Source organism: Scyliorhinus torazame, chromosome 11 (assembly GCF_047496885.1).
Source record: "Scyliorhinus torazame isolate Kashiwa2021f chromosome 11, sScyTor2.1, whole genome shotgun sequence".
Classification (NCBI taxonomy): Eukaryota; Metazoa; Chordata; class Chondrichthyes; order Carcharhiniformes; family Scyliorhinidae; genus Scyliorhinus; species Scyliorhinus torazame.
Window position 1 is genome coordinate 150,058,475 of NC_092717.1, and position 13,478 is coordinate 150,071,952.

At 45.0% G+C, this 13,478-nt stretch overlaps 1 protein-coding gene across 1 annotated transcript in view; it reads right to left on the bottom strand.

Moving 5' to 3' along the window:
* rock1 (Rho-associated, coiled-coil containing protein kinase 1) overlaps window positions 1-13,060 on the bottom strand; it is a 264,118-nt gene extending 251,058 nt beyond the window's left edge. Inside the window, exon 1 of the mRNA XM_072467883.1 lies at window positions 12,173-13,060. Within this exon, the coding sequence (XP_072323984.1) occupies window positions 12,173-12,265 (93 nt within the window). The 5' untranslated portion in view covers window positions 12,266-13,060. The remainder of the gene's footprint in view (window positions 1-12,172) is intronic.
* Window positions 13,061-13,478: the final 418 nt, after the last annotated feature.

Below are 13,478 nucleotides of genomic sequence, written 5' to 3' on the forward strand. Positions count from 1 at the left end.
GCCTTATCAAGGTTCTGTACAACTGTAGCATAACTTGCCAGGTTTTATACTCAATGCCTCTTCAATGAAGGCAAGCATTCCGGATGCCTTCTTGACTACCCTGTCCACTTGTGTTGCCACCTTCAAAGATCTGTGGACCTGCACCCTCAGATCTCTCTGACATTCTATATTCCGAAGGGTTTTACCATTTACGGTATATTTTGCCTCTAAGTTAGACCTACAAAAATGTATTACCTCACATTTGTCCGGATTAAACTCCATTTGCCATTTCTCTGCCCAAGCCTTCAACCTATCTATGTCCTGCTGTATCTTCTGGCAATCCTCAACACTATCTGCCACTCCTCCAACCTTGGTGTCATTCACGAACTTACTAATCAGACCGGCTACATTTTCCTCCAAATCATTTCTGTACACTACAAACAAGAGGCCCAAGCACAGATCCCTGTGGAACACCACTAGTCACCACATTCCATTCAGAAAAACACCCTTCTACTGCTAACCTTTGCCTTCTGTGACCGAGCCAGTTCTGTATCCATCTTACCACCTCACCTCTGATCCCGTGTGACTTTACCTTTTGTACCAGTCTGCCATGAGGCACCTTGTCAAAGGCTTTACTGAAGTCCATGTAAACAACATCGACCGCCCCCCCTCATCAAACATCATTGTCACCTCCTCAAAAAACTCAATCAAGTTATTGAGGCACGATTCATATAATCCCCTTCACAAATCCATGCTGTCTATTGTTTATGAGTCTATTTGTTTCCAAATGGGTATAAATCCTGTCCCTGAGAATTCTCTCCAATAATTTACCTACTGCCGGCGTGAAGCTCACCGGCCTGTAGTTTCCAGGATTATCCCTGCTCCCTTTCTTAAACAGCGGTACCACATTAGCTATTCTCCAGTCCTCTGGGATCTCACCTGGAGCCAATGAGGATACAAACATGTCAGTCAAGGCCCCAGCAATTTCCTCCCTTGCTTTCCTCAGTATTCTGGGGTAAATCCCATCTGGCCCAGGAGACTTATGTGTCTTAATATCTTTTAAAAGACCCAATACCTCCTCCTTTTCGATGTTAACATGATGCAGACTGTCCACACACCCTACCCAAGAATCATCTTCCACAAAGTCCCTTTCTTTGGTGAACACTAATTTAGTGCCTCGCCTATTTCCTCTGGTTCAACACAGAGTCCCCCCACTGTCCTTAAGTGATCCAATCCTTTCCCTGGCCACCCTCTTGCTTTTTATATATGAATAAAAAGCTTTGGGATTCACCTTAATCCTACTTGCCATGGGCTTTTCATGACCCCCTCCTAATTTCCCGCTTCAGTACCTTCGTTCTTTCTTTCTACTCAAGGGTTTTGACTGTTCCCACCCTTCCAGGCCGTACAAGTCTCCTTTTTCTTTTTGACGAGGTTCACAATATCCCTCGTTATCCAAGGCTCCCTAAGCGTCCCATACTTATCCTTTGTTCTCTCAGGAGTGAGACTTTCCTGAATCCTAATCAACTATCACTTGAAAGACTCCCACATGCCCGATGTTGATTTACTATCCAACAGCCACACCCAATCCAAATTCTCCAATTCCTGTCTAATGTTATCGAAATTTGCCTTTCCCCAGTTTAGCACCTTACCATGGGGGTTACCGACATTCCTGTCCAAAAGTACCCTAAAACTTACGGATTCCGGTGACTATTCCCAAAACATTCCCCTAATGAAATCTCAACCACCTGTCCAGGCTTATTCCCCAATACCAGATCCAATACTGCCCCTTCCGTAGTTGGACTATCTACATATTGCATCAAGAAGGCTTCTTGGATACACCTTACAAACTCTGCCCCATCCAAGCCCCTAGCACTAAGTGAGTGCCAGTCAATATAGGGGAAATTAAAATACCTACCACAATAACCTTGTTATTTTTGCACCTATCCAAAATCTCTCTACCTATCTGCTCCTCTACCTATCTGCTCCTCTATCTCTCGCTGGCGGTTGGGGGCCTGTAATAAATAACCAACATTGTGATTGCCCCTTTCCTGTTCCTGAGCTCACCCAGATTGCCTCATTGTATGAGCCTTCCAACGTGTCCTTCCGCAGTGCGGCTATAGTATTCTCCTTAACCAGTAATGCTACTCCCTGCCCCTTTTATATCCCCCTCTTTCTCTCGTAAAGCATCTATATCCTCCAACGTTCAGCTACCAGTCCTGCCCTTCTTTCAATCATGTTTCTGTGATAGCCACAACATCGTAATTCCAAGTACTAACAAGTGCTCTACGTTCATCTGCCTTACCCGTCTGGCATTGAAACAAATACACTTCAAACTACTGCGTTTGAGCAGACAGGGTGATGTTGTTCTCTTATTTTTGTTCTCGATTTCCCCTTCAGTTATTACACCTTCTAAGCTAGCACTCTGGTTCCCACTCCCCTGCCATACTAGTTCAAATCCCCCCCAAGTGACTCTAGCAAACCTCCCAGCCAGGATATTAGGGCCCCGCCAGTTTAGATTCAACCTGTCCTTTTTGTACAGGTCAAACCTGCCCTGGAAGAGATCCCAGTGGTCCAGAAATCTGAAATCCTCCCTCCTACACCACCAGTTTAGCCACGTATTTAGCTGCACTCTGCTCCTATTTCTAGCGTCACTGGCACATGGAGTAATCCTGAGATTACAGCCCTAGAGGTCCTGCTTTTTAGTTTAGCGAGATAGTCGGGGTGGATATCAGTCCGGACCTTATGATAGCGATCTTTGGGGTCTCGGACGAGCCGGAGATGCTGAATGAGAAAGTGGCTAATGTCGTGGCCTTCGCATCTCAGGGTGGCACAGTGGCACAGTGGTTAACACTGCTACCTCACAGCGCCAGGGACCCAGGTTCAAATCCGGCTTTGAGTCACTGTCTGTGTTGAGTTTGTACGTTCTCCCCATGTGAGCGTGGGTTCCTCCGGGTACTCCGGCTTCCTCCCACAGTCCAAAGATAGAACAAAGAAATGTACAGCACAGGAACAGGCCCTTCGGCCCTCCAAGCCCGTGCCGACCATGCTGCCCGACTAAACTACAATCTTCTACACTTCCTGGGTCCATATCCCTCTATTCCCATCCTATTCATGTATTTGTCAAGATGCCCCTTAAATGTCACTATCGTCCCTGTTTCCACCACCTCCTCCGGTAGCGGGTTCCAGGCACCCACTACCCTCTGTGTAAAAAACTTGCCTCATACATCTACTCTAAACCTTGCCCCTCTCACCTTAAACCTATGCCCCCTAGTAATTGACCCCTCTACCCTGGGAAAAAGCCTCTGACTATCCACTCTGTCTATGCCCCTCATAATTTTGTAGACCTCTATCAGGTCGCCCCTCAACCTCTGTCGTTCCAGTGAGAACAAACCGAGTTTATTCAACCGCTCGTCATAGCTAATGCCCTCCATACCAGGCAACATTCTGGTAAATCTCTTCTGCACCCTCTCTAAAGCCTCTACATCCTTCTGGTAGTGTGGCGACCAGAATTGAACACTATACTCCAAGTGTGGCCTAACTAAGGTTCTATACAGCTGCAACATGACTTGCCAATTCTTATACTCAATGCCCCGGCCAATGAAGGCAAGCATGCAATATGCCTTCTTGACTACCTTCTCCACCTGTGTTGCCCCTTTCAGTGACCTGTACACCTAGATCTCTCTGACTTTCAATACTCTTGAAGGTTCTACCATTCACTGTATATTCCCTACCTGCATTAGACCTTCCAAAATGCATTACCTCACATTTGTCCGGATTAAACTCCATCTGCCATCTCTCCGCCCAAGTCTCCAAACAATCTAATCCTGCTGTATCCTCTAACAGTCGTCATCGCTATCCGCAATTCCACTAACCTTTGTGTCATCTGCAAACTTACTAATCAGACCAGTTACATTTTCCACCAAATCATTTATATATACTACAAACAGCAAAGGACCCAGCACTGATCCCTGCGGAACACCACTGATCACAGCCCTCCAATTAGAAAAGCATCCTTCCATTGCTACTCTCTGCATTCTATGACCTAGCCAGTTCTGTATCCACCTTGCCAGCTCACCCCTGATCCCGTGTTACTTCACCTTTTGTACTAGTCTACCATGAGGGACCTTGTTAAAGGCCTTACTGAAGTCCATGTAGACAACATCCACTGCCCTACCTGCATCAATCATCTTTATGACCTCCTCGAAAAACTCTATCAAGTTAGTGAGACACGACCTCCCCTTCACAAAACCATGCTGCCTCTCACTAATACGTCCATTTGCTTCCAAATGGGAGTAGATCCTGTCTCGAAGAATTCTCTCCAGTAATTTCCCTACCACTGAAGTAAGGCTCACCGGCCTGTAGTTCCCTGGATTATCCTTGCTACCCTTCTTAAACAGAGGAACAACATTGGCTATTCTCCAGCCCTCCGGGACATCACCTGAAGACAGTGAGGATCCAAAGATTTCTGTCAAGGCCTCAGCAATTTCCTCTACAGCCTCCTTCAGTATTCTGGGGTAGATCCCATCAGGCCCTGGGGACTTATCTACCTTAATATTTTTTAAGTCGCCCAACACCTCGTCCTTTTGGATCTCAATGTGACCCAGGCTATCTACACACCCTTCTCCAGACTCAACATCTACCAATTCCTTCTCTTTGGTGAATACTGATGCAAAGTATTCATTTAGTACCTCGCCCATTTCCTCTGGCTCCACACATAGATTCCCTTGCCTATCCTTCAGTGGGCCAACCCTTTCCCTGGCTACCCTCTTGCTTTTTATGTACGTGTAAAAAGCCTTGGGATTTTCCTTAACCCTATTTGCCAATGACTTTTCGTGACCCCTTCTAGCCCTCCTGACTCCTTGCTTAAGTTCCTTCCTACTTTCCTTATATTCCACACAGGCTTCGTCTGTTCCCAGCCTTTTAGCCCTGACAAATGCCTCCTTTTTCTTTTTGACGAGGCCTACAATATCTCTCGTTATCCAAGGTTCCTGAAAATTGCCGTATTTATCCTTCTTCCTCACAGGAACATGCCGGTCCTGAATTCCATTCAACTGACACTTGAAAGCCTCCCACATGTCAGATGTTGATTTGCCCTCAAACATCCGCCCCCAATCTAGGTTCTAATATTGTTATAATTAGCCTTCCCCCAATTTAGCACATTCATCCGAGGACCACTCTTATCCTTGTCCACCAGCACTTTAAAACTTACTGAATTGTGGTCACTGTTCTCGAAATGCTCCCCTACTGAAACTTCTACCACCTGGCCGGGCTCATTCCCCAATACCAGGTCCAGTAACGCCCCTTCCCTAGTTGGACTGTCTACATATTGTACGGGTTAGGTGGATTGGCCATGATAAAATTGCTCCTTAGTGTCCAGGGATGTGCAGTCAGGCTATGGGGTTAGGGCTGGTTGCATGGGTGAGTGGACATGGGTAGTGTGTTCTTTCGAAGGGTCGGTGCAGACTTGATGGGCCGAATGGCCTCCTTCTGCACTCTAGGGATTCTATGAATCTGTTCTATTCTGTGATTGCCTGGCGAAGGATCCTGTTGAAATGGAGGTCAGATATGCCGCTGGGGATGGAGCATGGCTGGGGGACTTGTACGACTTTCTCCGCCTGGAGAAGATCAAGTTTGAGTTGACGGGGTCAGAAGAGGATTTCAAGGTACGGTGGAAGTCGTTCATTATCTTTGAGGAGCTGTTCATCGCCGGGGGTGGGGGGGGGATTAAAAGGGATAAAAACTATATAAACTGTTGACTATGCTTTGATAGACTGTGTATTCTGGTGAGGTGTATAAAATATTTTTGTTGAAAAATGTTTTTATTCCAATTTTCAACATTTTTGCAACATGTAAAGCCACCCCAACGCCACCCCTGTCCCACCACCCCACCCCTTGACAGCAACCAGATCCCCAAAATGTAAGACAAACAAACCCATCTCTGGTGGAACCCCTCATCTGTCCCTCTCAGAGCAAATTTCACCTTCTCCAAATACAGGAACTCCATTAGATCCCCCGGCCATGTCGAGGCACAGGGGGGAGCAATCAAAGAGGCAAAGGCTAAAACATCTGCCCCCTCACCTGTCTGCAGCTCTGGCAGGTCTGACACCCCGAATATGGCCTCCAGGGGACCCAGCTCCAAATCTACATGCAGAACCTCAGACATGGTGCTGAAAAACGACCCCCAAAATATCTGCAACCGGGCAGGACCAGAACATATGGACATGATTAGCTGGGCCTCCAACAGCCGGTTCATCCTCGCCTTTGTTAAGTGCGCCCTATACGCCACTTTTAATTGAATCAACCCCAGCCTGGCATACACGGTCGAAGCATTGATCCTTCAAAGCACTTCGCACCATAAGCCTTCCTCCAACACCATCCCCAACTCCTCCTTCCACTTGGCCTTAATCCCTTCCATGGACTCGTCCTCCTCCTTTATAATCCTACCAAAGATCGCCAAAATGGCCCCACTCTCCAGCACCCCCACTCTCCAGCACCTCCTCCAATAATGAGGACGGTGCCACCGGAAAGTTCGGGAAGACCTTTTTTTGCGCCGTTCCGCACCTGCATATACCTGAAGCCCATACTTCATCCTAAACTCCTCCAAGCTTGCGAACCGCTCCTCCAAAAAACTGATCCTTCATCTCTTTTACCCCTTTCTCCTCCCATCCCCGGAACCTCATATACATCCTCCCTGGCTTAAACCCATGATTCCCTCTTATCGGCATCACCCTCGAACGTGCCCTCAACTTGAAGAGTTGTCGGAATTGCCCCCAAATTTTCAGCGTGGCTACCACCACAGGATTACCCGAGTACTTCCCCGGGGCGAATGGCAGCAGCGCTATTGCCAGCGCCCGCAACACCGACCCTTTACAAGAACCCGCCTCCATCCGCACCCACAAAGCCTCTGTCTCTCGACTCTAGCCCTGCACCACCTCCTCTGCATTCGCCGTCCAGTAATAGTGTGACAAGTTCCGAAGGGCCAAACCCTCCGACTGCCTCCCTCTTTGGAGCACCACCTTCCTTATCCTGGCTACCTGACCTGCCACACAAACGACGAGACCAGCCTGTCAACTCCTCGAAAGAATGACTTTGATAAAAAGACCGGCAGACACAGGAATGTTGGCAAAATGTTCATTTTTACTGCATGCATCCGACCTGCCAGCAACAAGGGGAGACTGTCCCATCTCACCAAGTCCTCTTTACCCTCCCCACCAAGCTTGTGAAATTAAGCTTCCAAAATGGTGCCCAGTTCCTCGCCACCTGCACCCCCAAATACCCAAAATGCATTGTCGCTACCTGGAATGGCAACCTTCCCACTCCCGCCCCTGCACCTGGAAAAGACACCGCAAAGGATTCACTTCCCTAAATTTAGCCTATGCCCTGAAAACGCCCCAAATTTCCTCAGCAACCCCATTATGTCCCTCACCGATATGCCCGGGTCCGAGATGTACAGCAGCAGATCATCCACGTACAGAGACACCCTATGCTCCAACCCCCTTCCTAAGTCCAAACCCCTTAGCGCAATGGCCAAGGGCTCAATCACCAACGTGAACAGAAGAGGAGACATGGGGCATCCCTGCCTCGTTCCCTGAATGGTGGAAAGTACCCCAAATTTGTATCATTCGTCCGCACACACGCTGTCGGGTCCTTGTATAACAATTTCACCTATGCCACAAACCTAGGCCCAATCCCAAACTTGGAATAAAATATCTTAAAAACAAAACAATCCAAGCAGAGCTTCATAGTGCTACCACATCCAGTCAGGGTGAATAACTCGATCATAGCATCTTCAGCTAAATGCACCAAGTGAACAACTCTATTTGGCCTCCTTCAAAAGTTCACATTTTATAGGTGCCAATATTCAGCTAATTCAGTTCTCACCATGACATTAAAAAGTGGCCAAGTGCACTGGGCACAGTAAAGACTTTGGTGTCCATTCACAGTCTGGTTGAAGGTGTGTGCACCATTTATAGCCATTTCGCTGATGAAGCTGTTCCAAAGCAAGTATTAACTGATGTTATAAAAATTGCTAAAGGTGAGCCCACTCTGGTGAATCACCCTTATCCCAGTTATAATAAAGTAATGAAAGGAGTCATCATTTTGATTAGTAAGTTTGCAGACGACACAAAGGTTGGTGGAATTGCGGATAGCGATGAGGACTGTCAGAGGATACAGCAGGATTTAGATCGTTTGGAGACTTGATCGGTTTAATCCGGACAAATGTGAGGTAAAGCATTTTGGAAGGTCTATTGCAGGTCGGGAATATACAGTGAATGGTAGAACCCTCAAGAGTATTGACAGACAGAGAGATCTAGGTGTACAGGTCCACAGGTCACTGAAAGGGGCAACACAGGTGGAGAAGGTAGTCAAAAAGGCATACGGCATGCTTGCCTTCATTGGCCGGGGCATTGAAAAAAATGAAATGAAATGAAAATCACTTATTGTCACAAGTAGGCTTCAAATGAAGTTACTGTGAAAAGCCCCTAGTCGCCACATTCCGGCGCCTGTTCGGGGAGGCTGTTACGGGAACAGCCTCCCCGAGTATAAGAATTGGCAAGTCATGTTGCAGCTGTATAGAGCCTTAGTTAGGCCACACTTGGAGTATAGTGTTCAATTCTGGTCGCCACACTACCAGAAGGATGTGGAGGCTTTAGAGAGGGTGCAGAAGAGATTTACCAGGATGTTGCCTGGTATGGAGGGCATTAGCTATGAGGAGCGATTGAAAAAACTCTTCTCACGGAGGTTGAGGGGCGACCTGATAGAGGTCTACAAAATTATGAGGGACATAGACAGAGTGGATAGTCAGAGGCTTTTCCCCAGGGTAGAGGGGTCAATTACTAGGGGGCATAGGTTTAACGTGCGAGGGGCAAGATTTAGAGTAGATGTACGAGGCAAGAATTTTACACAGAGGGTAGTGGGTGCCTGGAACTCGCTGCCGGAGGAGGTGGTGGAAGCAGGGACGATAGTGACATTTAAGGGGCATCTTGACAAATACATGAAGAGGATGGGAATAGAGGGATATGGACCCAGGAAGTGTAGAAGATTGTAGTTTAGTCAGGCAGCATGGTCGGCACGGGCTTGGAGGGCTGAAGGGCCTGTTCCTCTGCTGTACTTTTCTTTGTTCTTTGTTCTTATCAATGTCCATCTGAAATGCATGTTTTCCTGTGTACACTGACATCCAGCTCTACCTCACTACCACCTACCTCTCTTGACCCCTCCACTCTCTTTAAAAATCATCAGATTGCTTGTCCAACATCCAGTATGGGCTGGGTAAAAATTTTCCAATTAAGTACTGCGAAGACCAAAGCCAGTGTTGTGTCAACATCAGTGTCATACCTGAACCGTAGATGAGCTTCCAACCACACACCCGCGCCATCACCAGGGCTGCCTATTTCCATCTTTGCAACAGTGCCAGACTACAGTTCTGTATCAGTTTATCTACTGTTGAAACTCACATTCATGCCTTTGTTTTCTCTAGAATTGAGTATTCCAACATACTTCTTGTTTACCTTACACATTCGGCTCTCCGTGAACTTGAGCACATTCAAACTTTGTTGCCCAGTCCGAACTTGCACAAAACCCACTGACTTTACACCGGCTGCAAATTAATATATACATATGAACGTATGAATTAGGAGCAGGAGTAGGTAACTTAGCCCCACGAAGCCTGATCCACCATTCAACAAGATCATTGCTAATCTGACTGCAGCCTCAACTCTACTTTCCTATCTACCCCCTACAACCTTCAACTCCCTTGTCAATCAAGAATCTAACTCAGCCTTGAATCTATTCAATGACTCTGCCGCCACTGTTCTCACAGAATTCCACAGGCTAATGACTCTAAAAGGAAAAGAAATAACCAACTAGTTGATTTTTAAATTATCTTCCTCCTTTTCAAATCCCTCTAGAGTCTCACACATCCCCTTCCTCCAATCCTGTGAGATTTCTGCCTTACTCTAATTCTAGCCTTATCATTTCAATCACTTCCCCATTGGAAGCTGTGCCTTCAGCTGCCAAGGCCTTAAACTCGAGAAATTCCTCCCTAAACCACACTCCCTCACTTTTCTTCTTTAAGAAACTTCTTAAAATTTATTTGTGACCAGGTTTTTGGTCATATGGCTCTGTGTCAAATTTTATTTTGCAATGCTTCTGAGAAGTGCCATGGTACATTTTATGTTAAAAGCACCACATAAATACAAGTTGTTTTTGTTGTAGCAAACAACTGTGATCCATGGTTATTAGAAATGTACCAAGAAAACGCCAGGCTAAAGCAGAATCTGGACGATATCCAGACTTGGGTTGACAAAGTAAAATTAGCACTACATTACATAACAGGCAATAACCACTTCCAACTAAAAAAGCTCAGCTACCTCCCCAATCTTCAATTGCAATACCATCACCAAGTCCTCTATCAACATACTGGAGGTCACCAATTACCTGAAGTATAACTACATCAGGCATAAGCAACACAATGACTAAGAGGCACTACAGAAGCAGAATACCCTGTGATCACAGTCTCAAACCTCTCCACCATACATAAAGGCACACATCATACAACAGGTATATAAAACCTTCCACAATCTTTGTGCATCCAAACATGTTTTACAGACAGTTAAGTACTTTTTGAAGCGTAGTCACTGTTATAATACAGGAAACATAACAGGAAGCTCCAACAAACAAAATGTGATAATAACCAGATAATTGTTTGTGATGTTGAAGGATAGTCCCATAGGATCTTTTACGTTCACCAAAAGGGGACAGATGGAGTTTCGCGTTAACCAAAATATACTAAGTGGGCGATTCAATTTCTTCCAAAAGGTGGCACACCAACAGTACTCCCTCAGTGCTGCACTGTCAGCCTAGATTGTGTGCAAGTCTCTGGAATGGCATTTGAACTCACAACCTTCTGACTCCGAGGCAAGAATATGATGAAAGAGCCATGGCTGGTACCTAAAAAGTATGATGTAATGCTCATGACTTCACTGAATGAATGCATATTCAAGGAATTCAATAATATTCGCAGAGCAATCTGCTTACTAGCACTTCAGCCAATAGACTCAATTTTCTGTCCTTTCCACCAAGGTGTACCACAGCTGTAGTATGCATACATAGCACAACTCAAGAAATTCAATAATATTCACAGAGCAATCTGCTTACTAGCACTTCAGCCACTAGACTCAATATCTGTCCTTTCCACCAAGGTGTACCACAGCTGTAGTATGCATACATAGCACAACTTGCCAAACTTATTGCAGCAATGTCACCCAGCTCTGCAATAATTCACAATAAAAAGGATAAGGGAAGTAAATGTCACAGAAACACCATTATTGCAGTGTTAATGTAAGCCTACTTGCGACAATAAAGATTATTTATTATTATTATCTCAAAGTCACACAACACCCTTGTATGTCTACATTCCCACACTGTCATTAGGTCAAAATCCTGGAAAACTTTTCCTGACATAACTGGTAACATCATAAACAGAAGTTCTGAAGTACCATACAAACATTTGCTCATCACACTTTGGAAGAATTAAAAAAGGTTTTTCACTGGAAGAATTAAAAATGGTTTTTCACTGGAGATGCAAAATTATGAAAATGTTAATAATATTTTGATCTCTCTTATTCTAAGTCTACTCTAGACTACTTTAGTTAACAGGAACGCTAGCTATCAATTTTAAATGATGCACCTGGTAAATTTCATTCCTGATTTGTCAGGAGCATCAGAAACTATTTAATACAATAACAATTTGGATGTACAACCTGAATTATATCGGCAACACTTGTAGCAACATGAGCCTTACACAGAAGGAATAATAACATATTGCAACCAATATTCTGTACTGATTTAGATATCAATAGTGATGGTTCAAATCATGTCACTATTACTGGTTCAAACTCAGCTGATTTTTCAACTGAGCAACTAAATTCTTCTCGTGTGTTATTAAGCAACAAGCATTATTACACGTTGTAATACCCATTCAGAAAAGGTCTAATGGAGAGTACATTCAATATACTGGAAACCAGTTTATTTTTACATAACAATAAATTCAACAGATTTGATCAGATTGAAACACTGATCTCACAAAGTATATCTGTGAAAAGGGGAAGAACACAATTTGAGCATCTTGAAACATGAAGATAACATCTAAGCCTCTGGTCAACTTAATTAGAGCATCAAAAACCCCACTTACCAGTAAACATTCACTGTTCACTTCGCATTTGGGATCTTTTAACATCACCTCGATCTTTTCAAACCGAGCCTCCAAACTTTCTCCAGATGACATTGTGCCCACGTTGTTTTATAAAGTTTCGTCCCAATTAAAAAGTAAACAAAATCGTTACAAAATAAGCACTTCCGAAGTGTCTGTCAACCTCTTCACTGAGTATCCAACACGGGATAGATGTACTTAAAGGTCGATTCCAACGGCTTCACAGCATAATTTCACCCAACAGTTTTTTTTCCAATCGGAACCATAAAAACTTTCATGGAGCTTCTGCGAATGATCTGTCGCATTTTTTTAAAAAGAAAAACTTTTCAAGTTCCTCCTCAAAGTCTTAACAGGGGCAGTGGCTCGTTTACAAAAAAAGAATATACTGAAAATATATTTACTTATGTATATATATATATATAGATTCGTCAACTCGGTATTTTAAAACAGTAGAAATGTGTAATTTTGTTTAAAATTACAGTTGATTTTGAAGAAAGCACCTTGCCAAGCCTCAGTTAGAGGCCTGAACAGCTCATCTGGTCCCTTGACAGCTTCTGCTCAAGAAAACGAACTTCTGCAAATATTTCTTCACAGCGGATAACACGGCGCGCGTTTAACATCCTGTGTACCCATCGCTTCACATAAAACTCGGTTCGCAAAGAAGCAGCTGGCCCGAGAGCCCCCCGACGAGACTTTTCTTTTTAAAAAAAAACCACCGATTGTTATCCTCCAGCTTCTTTCTCAAAGGCGGCAGAAATGTAGAACAATTTTTTTTTCTCTTCCTGAAAATGTACCCGTCAAATGCAACTTTCTTTTCCTGATCAACATGTCCGCCTTCCTGTTCAAACACTCAGAGGAAGCCGGCCCGAAACCACTGCGCACGCGCCATTTAGGCCTTGCCTCACAGTGCGCCGGGAAAGCCTTGACAGCCACTGCCTCTGTCAAGGGCCCTGATAAAGTTAAAAGCAGAAAATGTTGCCCTGTCAGTAAATATGAAGGGGTCTGCTGACTGGAGACTTGGAGTTTTGTACAGCGTTTAGGAAGGAAAGCCGAATGTGAGGTCAAAAAGACGGCTTTTCAGAGGTTTTGTTTTTAACAAGGTGGAGAGGTTGTGGGAGCTCAGGACTGAAGCAGCTGAAAGCTTTGTCAATGTGGGTGCCAGAGGAAAGGGTGGGCACGTAGAGAGATGGTTAGTGTCGGGGAATCGACCATTCAGGAAGGGGCATGGTGCCGGAGAAGACTGCAAAGATGAGGGGGGAGGGGCAGGGCAAGGTAATCAAGGGATTTT